The following is an 11,168-nucleotide window of genomic DNA, read 5'->3' on the forward strand; positions in this document are numbered from 1 at the left end:
ACCGGTAGGGGGCAGCAATGCTCCCCTGCATCACGTAATGAATGACACCGACAACAAATCAAACTTCAGCCTGTGTGGAGCGCTGGTACCGGTAGGGGGCAGTAATGCTCCCCTGCATCACGCAGCATCCAGGCGCAGCAGCAGCTGTAGTAACCAGAAACACCATTGTTGGTCTCCTCACAGCAAGACGCGAACAGCGCTGGTTTATTCAGATAAAAATAGTAAGGCTACACTTTGCCATGATTTCACCGCCTGCCGTCTCTTCGCCAGGAGCCACGCCGGAGCTGCAATGAAGGTGCGTTAAAAACAACAACCAAGATTCAAGACGTTGTTCGTTAAGGCAGTCGCTAGCAGCAGCGAGCTAACAGTAGCTACAAGCTACACCGGTGTCAGCTAACGGTCATCTGACAACAGCTAACGTTTGCAGCTTCACGTTATTTAGGTGGTTTTAGTTTGTGTTGTTGCATTTCACCGTTTAGTTGATAATTCAGCTTTAGGTTTTCTGTGTTGCTTATGGCAGAGGTGGTTACAAGCTCAAGTCCACGCTTTAATTATTATTACTTTGTCACAAAGAAAGTGCTTGATACTCGTGTTATATTTAGAGTCGATGGAATTGAAATTAATAGAGTCAATGAGGTGAAATTTCTGGGTGTCATCATTGATGAAAAACTAACATGGAGATCACACGTAAAAACCTTAAGAACTAAAATAGCTAAATCGATTGCAGTAATGTACAAAGTTAGAGAGTTATTCAATGATAAAGCAATGTTTCTATTGTATAATGCCATTATTGTTCCACATTTAATTTACTGTATTGAAGTCTGGGGTAAAGCATGTAAAACAATTACAAATCCAATTTTTATTTTACAAAATAGAGCCATAAGAATTATTACCAGAAAAGATTATAACCATCCGTCAAATATATTGTTTCATCAGCTAAAGATATTAAAATTTTATGACTTGGTTGATTACAATATCTTACTGTTTATGTATGGGGCCAACAAAAACATACTACCTACTAACATTCAAGGGAAATTTGTTAAAAGAGAAAGTAATTATTATCTTAAGGGGATGGAGATGTTTGTGAAGCCGTGGTGTCGCACCAGTCTGAAGATGCGATCCACTAGATCTCAGGGTATTAGATTGTGGAATGATCTGGAGGTTGATATTAAAAATGCCAAAACTATGTACATATTCAAGAAGATGATAAAAATATATATATTTTTTTAAATATTAAGTATAATGTGAGTTCATAAAATTGTTTACAGTTGATCTTATATTTTAGCAAAGTTTTTATTTAATTATTTTTTATTTTTTTATTAATTCATCTTGCTTTTGTATAGTAATTTTGTTTGGAATATATTTTGGGGACAAGGGGCAGATATAAGAATTCATTCTTCTTCTGCTGCCTTTCATTTTTTTATTTCTGTGATTGTATATCTTTTTTCTTTTCTTTAAATTGTATTATATTTGTTGTTTGGATGAAATGAAATGAATAAATAAAACATACATACATACAAATGTTGTTTTTGTGGTTGACTTCATCTCAGGCAGGAGCCTCATCCGTGTGGGCTTCATGCTGTGGTCTGCTGAATGAAGTCATGGGTACTGGGGCCGTCAGAGGCCAGCAGCCAGGGTTCGGAGCCGGGGCTGGACCCTTCAGATTCGCCCCCAGTGCGGGGTACTCCACATACCCGCCCTCCAGCTCAGGGAGTCCCAACCCGGTGTGCAAGACCTGTGGCCAGGCCTTCTCAGTCTTCAGGAGGAAGGTAGGTGTCTAGATGAACTGTCTGATGGCAGCACTACATAAATACATATTTGCATACAAATGTGGATAAATTCTGAGCATGGTTCTGCTAAAGGTTTCTTCCTCATGAGGGAGTTTTTCCTTTCCACTGTCGCCTTCATGCTCAAGATGAGAGTTCTGTGATGGAGTTAAACTCAAAGCAGTCTGCTCCTCAGATAAATAGTGTTTTATTATTTTTATATATGAATGTGTCTGTTCAGTGCCCTGAGATGATTTCTGTTGTGACATGGCGCAATATAAATAAACTGAACTGAATTGAAATTTGATGGTATCCCTCCGTAATATTAACACACCCACAGCTGATGTGACTGGACAAAATACTCCCAACAGTCCCAGAAACTTTGGGGCTTGTCCGCATAAGTTTCGGTGAATTCCAGTTTTTGTGGGGGTGTTTGAGCTGTCCTAGATCTTTTTCGGTGGAGCCCATAAAGTGACGTACTTTGACCTTGGAGTTCAGTTTGAATGATTTTTTACAGTCTCCTTGTATCATTTTCTATCATCTGCACTCTCCATCTGATCAACCTGGGGTTGCATTTCCTCGTGTGTCCACATCCTGGGAGGTTGTCCCATGAACATTATGCTATACTGAACAATGTCCTGATGCATGCTCAGTCATCCAGGTAGACCACTCACCACAAAATTTAAGTTTGGTCATAATATTAGCAGCTGTGGTCAGAGGAACATGTAGCTGCTGGAGATGGTCTTGTAGCGTTTATATTTACCATGGAAATCTTTCTGACTACTTCAGACAGCTCTCGTCTTTGCTTTCTCTGCTTCAAGTTCAGTGTTGTGTGCACAACAATATGGCCCATTTCTTCTTTTTAAATAAGCTGATTGGCTGATTAGAAGCTTAAAGGCACATGACACTAAAGTAAAATAAATTAGCTTGAAACATGACTATAATGCAAAGGTTTAGTCTTTAAGGGCACCAACAAATCTGTACAAACTATTTAAGCACATTTTTGTAAAATAAACAATTTCACATTTTTTGTTTTATCACATACCAACAGGCACGTAGATGTACATTAGACTATTGTTTTTACCTGAATTACTTCATAAGAGAATGGAAGCATTGTTGTAATGTGCTGTATAGTACCAACAAATGTACAAGCTGTACAAGCATGATTTCTTTATAAAATAATTCAAATTCAAGTATCAATCAGCTTGACTAAGAAAAACAAATATTTGTCAAAATCATAACCATAAAAAGACAAAGATAAGGAATTCAAAGTGTGGTCAAAGGACCTTGTGAGCCTCACTTCTGTAACGAGAGGAGCCTTCTGGTTCTGCCACTGCTGCTCCTCTGCTGAGCCGAGGAGAACATGTCTACTATTATACATTATATGTAGCTACTAGTTTATTCAATGTGTCCCTTTCCACAGTTCTGAATGAGTCCAGCCTCTTGTCTAGGCCTGTCGCAATAAACAATAAATCGATTAATCGCACAATAAATGATAATTATCTACCTCATTTTCATTTATCGGCTTTATCGTTTCTTCTTGTCTCTCTCTTTCTACTGAAGACACTGGATGACAAAAAGCTCAACTCCGGTGCTCTTCACTGGCCCCTCCCCTTCTCTTTTCTCGTTAAAATTCATTTTAAACATCCAAAATCGCGTTTTTGGATCGTTAAAAGCAGCTAAACTGAGAAGCTAAGCTAACAGGCCGATCTCTGGGGGGGGGGGGACCTTGTCGAAGCTCAAATTCACAGTTGAAACCCGTGCCTTCGTGTAAAAAGTTGTTTTTCTCTGCAAAAAGAAGCTGAGAACTTGTTTACAGATTTTTTTATTAAAAGCTTTGTGTGACAAGTGCTATGCTAATGAGCTCAAACCACACAGAACATGCACCATTCTGAGAACCAAAAAACAGGAACGAGAGACAACCCATGTCACGTCAAGGGGCCTCTCTCCCATTTTTCTTAGATGCGCTGCTCACTCCCTCAGTTTCCATCCTTCGGTTCAGACTGTCCTATACTGCCATCCAGTGGTTAAAAATGTACTACATGCAAAAATAAACCAACATTTCTTCTTAAATTTGACAATTATCAAATTTCAAACAATGTTATCGTTTATCGCAATAATTTCTGAGACAATTAATTGCCCAGCAAAATGTGTTGTTGTGACAGGCCTACTCCCATTAATCATCAAGTTGGCATTTAGGAGCATAAAAATGGAAAACTGGCCACCAGAATGTGATAAAATATGTGCAACGTCTCATCACAGACATCAAAAGACCTTAGCCTTTTCAAGAAGATGATGGAGCTCTACCCCATCAAGTAGCATCAGTGTTTATGGTCTAGCTTGTTATTCAAAATGACCCCCACCACAATGTTCTGTCCCTGTGTGGAGACTAACAAATAAGGAGAACCTTGATCTTTTGAAAACCAGCATTACCTTCTGTATTTTAAAAGGTGTTAATATGTGAACAGCTCCTATAATAGAATTCAACTTTATTGTCATTGCACATGTCACAGGTACAAAGCAACGAAATGCAGTTTGCATCTATCCAGAAGGGCTTAGCAAGAAAAATTAATTGTTAGAAATATATAGTACAATATACAGTAAGTTGCTTTGAATATGCTATAGGTATAAATATATACAGTTTGTAAGTGTACAGACTATGAACAGGTTATAATATGAAGGGGTATAAACTATATAAAAGAAAAAAATATAAGTATGTGAGTACTTATGAACAGTAGATAGTAGATTATGTGTACAGTTTGTACAGTAGTGGGCTAACGGATGAAAGTCCATGTGTTGTTGTTGTGTGTATGAGAATACAGACCGTTGTTGTTATTCAGATGTCAGGAGGCAGAGTTCAGGAGTGTGACAGCTGTGGGGAAGAAGCTGTTCCGGTACCTGGTGGTTTTAGTCCGGAGGCTCCTGTAGCGCCTCCCAGAGGGCAGGAGGGTGACTGCACCAGTCCCAGAAGGTATCCGGTCCCCTTTTAGTACCTGCCACAGGCTGTAACATCAAAGTATTTCTGTATGTGGCGTACAAATGTCTATTTGAAAAGAATTTATTTTGTAGCGAGGTGCAGCATGACAAATAAAATGTATAGAAACAAGTCTCATGATGCTTTAGTTGCACTGAAACAAACACAGTTGGATGCTGTGCGATTATTTTTGTTTTCAGAATTGGAAATTAATACCCTGTGGAGCAGCCCCCCCGGTCTTGAACAATATTCAGCCCAGTCTCGAGGGGTGATTTTCAGGTTCTTTATTTTCTCTTTTGTCAGGATCACTATGATCACCGTGAAAACTAAAGCGTATACAAACATTTAGATACAAAACATGGGCTCATAATACAAATAAATAAACAAAACGTACCTCACTTCTTTCACTGGGGGAATGCAAAGCATAGATTTGTCTTTGTTTCCTTCACACAAACATTTGAGTCCTGCTGACAGTGGTTTTTCATCCATTAGTGCACTGATTGCTGCCAGCTTTTATAAGGCTGGCCCTTATTGACAATGGCATCCCGTGAGGTACAAAAAAAAAAACTCATTGAAAACTACAAATACCATGAAATCAAAACAAAATATTTATGAAAAACCAACACAGTTAATCAAAACAAACATCTATAAACAATCTGCACAATTTGGAAATTAATTTTAAATAATTTACAGTCCGTTACACCTTGGATGACACGGCGGCTCAGTGGTTATCACTGTTGCCTCACAACAAGAAGGTCCTGAGTTCAGTCCCCGGTTGGACCTGGGGTCTTTCTGTGTGGAATTTGCATGTTCTTCTCGTGCTTACGTGGGTTTTCTCCGGGTACTCTGGTTTCCTCCCACAGACTATAAACATGCATGTTAGTCTGCCTTCAGACCCAGGCCTCCCTTGCAAAAGAGATCATATATGGTATTTTCCTGGTTAAATAAAGGTTAATTAATAAGACTTGATGTTGATGTCTTTATTTAAACCTCATTATTTTTACTAGTTGGGCTAAATTGATTTCTTATAATTGCTCTTGTACTGCTGCATGTTGCGTCTCTGTTCTAGCCTTATTTGCATGCGAGTGTCACTAATAAATCTATGATGTTTAAATAAAACACTAAAGATATAGAAGCCTTTAAACTCATTATTTTATGTCAAACAGTTATTTTGGGTCTTTCAGGTAAAACGAGTATACGGATGGGCCTGCATACTGGTGCTGTAATATGTAATGCTCATGTTCATGTATGGATTACAGGCTCTCATTCTGCCCGAGCCCTCTGCTGCACGTGCTCAGCATGCCAGTCGAATCCCCGCCTTGCATTTTAAATGTTTGTCATTTAAAAGAAAGTAGCTCCTGTCAGCGTGTCTCGTGACGAAGAACAGCTGTGTGATTTGACAAATGCAGGAAAAGGTCTGATCAAGTTAGTCAACACGTCAGCGAGTATGGCACGTGTGTAAGATTACATAACAGCGCGTCGTGGGCTAATGGCTCCATTTTGTTTTTGTTTTCTTGCAGTATGTTTGTTCTGACTGTAAGAAGGGCTTCTGCTCGGTGTGCAGCGTGCTTCAGGAGAATCTGCGCACCTGCGCCACTTGCCATTTGCTGAAGGCCACGGCCTTTCAGCGACCGCGGCTCATGCGCCTGCGAGTGAAGGACCTGCGCCAGTACTTGTTGCTGCACAGCATCAACACGGATACCTGCAGGGAGAAGGAAGACCTGGTAGAGTTGGTGCTCCGCCACCAGAGCACCGAGGAGGAGGAGGAGGAGGAAGAAGAAGAAGAAGAAGAGGAGGAAGAGGAGGAGTGTGACCCTGACACAACCAGCCTCTTCCCGCGCTCCATGTTCACACCTACACCTTCCACCACACAGTCTGCCACAGAGCTGTCTGTTTATGACGCCTCCCCTCCTCCTGAGGAGGAATCGCTCAGCAGGAGCGACAGCTCCGACACCAACCAGGTAAGGAGGAACTTTGAAACATCAGAGAACCTCCAATATCAGCTAGATTCGTTTACTGACTCACAAAACTAGCAAAGCCACGTTCTTGGTTTCTTGCCATCACATGGTTGATCTTGTTTATACCGTTCTCCAAATCAACCACCACACAGAAAACTGAAAGTGTTCATCCGTTCATCCAGCTATTGCTACCATTGTAAATCTGCAGAAAATGTAAACCTGAACAAAAGGAGCTCCCACTGGCAGTCGAAAGAAAGATTAGTTTCAATTGGCCAAGCCTACTATAAATACCTGTGTTTGGAACTGTAAGATGCTCCATGAATGGAAGGTACAAGGCATTGTTGTTCACAGCAAAGCAATGGATGTGTTAATGCATGTGTAATCCTAATCTGCAGCGCATTCTTTACTCACCCTTGTGTGTGTTTCCTGTTGTCGTCATGCAGGATGTAGGCCTCGTCACATCAGAGTCTCTCCTCAATTTGGACTCCAGTGAACGAACTCCAGAGGTGTTTTGTGTTTTCTTACATTTCTTCTTAATCTTTATGAAGGTCTTTTTTTGATGATTGAACACATTTCAGCACTTAATATAAACTAGAGAAATTACATTTCCTGCAAAAATGCAGTGTGAATGCTTATTGCTGAAGAACTTGCTCAACAAAACAGCTGAAAACAGCTAAAAACATGCTGAAATTGAAGAACAAACCTAAGTTAGCAGAAGAAATCAGAAAGAACCTTCGCTAAATTAGATTTAAATAAGCAGACATTATCACAAAAATTAGGAAATTCGTTAAAAAAGCTGAAATTAGCAAAAGATAACTGAATACCAGGAGGAAGTGGAAGGAGCTGAAATGAGCTTTAAAAAGTGGAATTAGTTGAATAAAACTAAATTTAGCACAGAACAGCTAAAAAGTAGCTGAAATTGCAGAAAAAGCTGAAACTAGCTAAAATTAGCAGAAAGGAGTTAATTAGGCTAAAAGTAGCAGAAATTACCAAAAATAACTAGAATTGATCTGAAAACGGCTTAAATTAGCTGAAAAATGCTAACAAAGGTAGCTGAAAAACTAGAACGAGCTTAAATTCGCAGAAGAAAGCAGAAATAATATATGTTTTCCCAGTTAGACTGAAAGAAGGAGAAATGAGCACTAAAAAGTGAATATTATGTGAAAAAAACAACTGAATTTAGCAAATAACAGCTGAATAGTATCTAAAAAAGCAGAAAGAAGCTTAAATTACCAGAAATAAACAGAGAGTGCACATTTTTGCTGAATTAGGTTGAAAAAAGTTGAAATGAGTGCAAAAAATGTGAAATTAACTGAAAAGGCTAAAATTAGCATAAGAACAGCTAAATAATAGCTGAAATAGCAGAACAAGCTGATAGGGGCATAACAAGCTGAAATTAGCAGAAAGAAGTTAGAAGAAGCTCAAAAATATTGTAGTTAGCAGAAAGAATTGAAGCAGAATTGGAGCACAAAACAGCTGAAAGTAGCTGAAAAAAAGTTTAAATTTGCACAAGGAAGCTGAAAGAAGCTGAAGCAGAACAAAATGTGAAAGGAGCAGTACAAGATTGTAAACAGATCTAAAGATCTGAAGGATGTAAAATGAGCTCAATTCATTTTCTACAAGGAAAAAAATGGCAGAAAAGGCTAAATATTTCAAAAAGCTAAAGTTACACCAACACCAAAAGTCATAGCAGGATTGTCTTGAAAAAGCTGAACATTTTGATATGATTTGTTGAAATAGCACAAAAATTGTGGAAAGAGAAAAATGCTGAAAAATATACAGAAGAAAAATGAGTCACAAGTGTAAACGTTTCATAAACATTCACACTATTAACGTAACTGCATAAAGCTGCATCATTACTAATATGTCATATCTCAGCCAAAATCACAAGAAAATTGGATTATGAAAGGCAAATAGAAAAATATGTTTGTGTAGAAAAAGCATAATTTATCTCTATTCTCTTTCTAGGCAAGTCCTCAAATGCGCCGCCGGGCCAGAGGCTCCCTCTCTGACATCTCCAGTCTGAGGGACATTGAAGGCCTCACCGTCCGGCAGCTGAAGGAAATCCTGGCCAGGAATTTTGTCAACTATTCGGGGTGCTGTGAGAAGTGGGAGCTGGTGGAGCGAGTCAGCAGGCTGTACAGAGAGACCGAGGAGAACAGGAAATCATGTGAGTATTAACACTGCAAGAAAACACAAATTGCTGCAAAAATGCCCTTGATCATTACCGTATTTTCCGCCGTACACGACACTCTGCCCTATAAGTCGCATCAGTCCGTATTTGTCTAATAAAGTGGAAAAATCCATAAATATTTTTGCTTCGCCATATACGTTGCATCTATTATGCGTCGTGTTTGTTAGGCGTCACCGCTGACAACCCAGAAATGTGGGCCGAACCCAGAAATGTGGGCCGAACCCAGAAATATGGGCTAGTGTTGCGTCAAAAATCGATGGGCTGCCAAACAGTGGCCGCGGGAGCGTGCACGGGAGGACTTTAACAAGAATTTAACAACATTAACACTTAAAAACAGTTATTTGTTTGCTCGAAATTATAGCAAATGTGTGTCAGTGTAACGTTTGCTTAATAAATGCACTTTAATGGTCAAATCAGCTGCATTTCAAAAATAGTTTCGCTGCCTTGGTGCTCCCGGAAGCGTGCAGATGGAGGAAGAAAGGAGGAGGAACGTGGCTCGTTTCTTGGAAATTTCACAAGAAAAACACCTAAACAATTATTTGTTTGCTTGAAATTATAACAAAGGTGTGTCTCAGTTGAACTTTTACTTAATAAATGCACTTTAATGGTCCAATTAGCTGCATTTTGCCAGGGCGGTGCAGCTGGTTTGACGGTCGGTCCAAGCAGCGAGCAGAACCAAGGTGGGAAGACCGTGGCAGGCCGAGTGTGTCATTAATAGCTGGTGAAGATGCTCAGTCATCCAGGACATGGTAATTTAAAAAAAGTTCAAGAATAAAACAAAAAAGTATAAAGTATAATAAATAAAAGTCCAGTTGTTTTTGTCCTGAACTTTTTTGAATTTGTCATTATAGACACTTTTACCTATTACATGATACAACGGCATGCCATACATGCTCCCATCAAGTGGCTGAAAGTGGTACCGCTTAATTTTCTTTTTCAGTCAGAGTGAATGAAAATGGTCATATCTCAGCCAAAAATTGGTTTATAAATATGGGGAAAAAATCCATAAAAATGTTGCTTCAGCCTATAAGTCACAGGGCATGTAAATTATGCAAAAAAAGTGCGACTTGTAAGGCGTAAAATATGGTATTTAAAAAAAGTAAAGCAGTAGATGCACTGTAAGGTGCTGTTGTGAGTTGACTTTCTCTTTCTTGCAGTGGAAAATGTGAGCAGGACTGTAACCACAGGTAAGCTGTCTTGTTGCTTCTGCACAGCCACAGATGCTAGTATAGGGCACCACATCCTGTTTTTAACCATAGAAACCCAAATTTCTCTCTTGCTTCTAACAATATTATACTATAGGTAATAAAAGTAATTTGCAATATTTACTAAAAAGCTTGTTTCAAATGAGCTTCTCATTTGGCATGAGGATGATGTCTCTCATGCTTGCTTTACTCCTCCCACAATAAAGTGATGGCCTTCCCCCCTCCTATCTGCAATGGTGCCGTCAGAGGTAAGGCTGATAAAATCCTTGACTACATAGCTGCGTCCTTTATTCCCCATCAAATTTAAAAAGAATTGCACCATCATCACATCTGCCTTCATTGTATACCTGTTTTCATCGAGCTTCATCAGATCCCTGTGTATGTTAAATGATACTTACAGAGATGGCTTCGTATTGTTTTATTGATTCTGCTGAAAAAAAAAGGTATTTTATTTAAAGCTGCAGTACAGTTGTAGATGTTTTACTTTAATGCACTACTGTAAGATCAGGCTCCCTGTTATCATGTGCTCGTGTGCTGATTGTGTAAAGGTCATCATACTCTAAGCAGCATGCTCCCACCGATGAATATAAATGTGGTTGTCATAGAAAGCATGTGGATGCACAGCTTTCTCAGGCATAGTGACATCTGGGATGAGATTGTGAGCATGACCCTATGCAGATAAAGTGCAGCGTATTCGATGAGGCGTTTTATTTAACTGTTGAGTAAAAGGTGGAACTTGTACATCTCTCTTTACCTCCCTCTGTCTTTTGTTTTGCAGACGGCGAGAACTGTCCGCTGACGATTCAGGACGACAACCTCTGCAGGATCTGCATGGACGCCGTGATCGACTGCGTCCTCCTGGAGTGCGGTCACATGGTCACCTGCACCAAATGTGGCAAGAGGATGAACGAGTGTCCGATCTGCAGGCAGTACGTCGTGAGGGCCGTGCACGTCTTTAAGTCCTAACACACCGCTGCACCTGCTCCAGGCTGCGACTGTACCTTAAACTCAATAATGCAGCTCACAAACTTTGAATTTCTAAAAAAACAACAACAACTTGTGAACGTTTGT

General features: G+C 39.7%; 1 protein-coding gene across 1 annotated transcript; it reads left to right on the forward strand.

Moving 5' to 3' along the window:
- Window positions 1-286: 286 nt before the first annotated feature.
- On the forward strand, window positions 287-11,168 carry rnf34a (ring finger protein 34a). Its single transcript, XM_037681161.1, has 7 exons — window positions 287-295; window positions 1,551-1,769; window positions 6,261-6,701; window positions 7,142-7,204; window positions 8,667-8,868; window positions 10,050-10,079; window positions 10,876-11,168. The coding sequence occupies exons 1-7, from the start codon at window positions 290-292 to the stop codon at window positions 11,061-11,063; spliced, it is 1,149 nt and encodes a 382-aa protein (XP_037537089.1). The 5' UTR covers window positions 287-289; the 3' UTR covers window positions 11,064-11,168.

The sequence above is a fragment of the Nematolebias whitei genome, chromosome 8 (genome assembly GCF_014905685.2).
Source record: "Nematolebias whitei isolate Nwh7 chromosome 8, NemWhi1, whole genome shotgun sequence".
Lineage (NCBI taxonomy): Eukaryota > Metazoa > Chordata > Actinopteri > Cyprinodontiformes > Rivulidae > Nematolebias > Nematolebias whitei.

Coding starts and splice junctions, on each gene's coding strand:
- rnf34a (XM_037681161.1), top strand. Junction 1,770..6,260: donor TCTCAGTCTTCAGGAGGAAG/GTAGGTGTCTAG, acceptor GTTTTCTTGCAG/TATGTTTGTTCTGACTGTAA. Junction 10,080..10,875: donor GAGCAGGACTGTAACCACAG/GTAAGCTGTCTT, acceptor TTTGTTTTGCAG/ACGGCGAGAACTGTCCGCTG.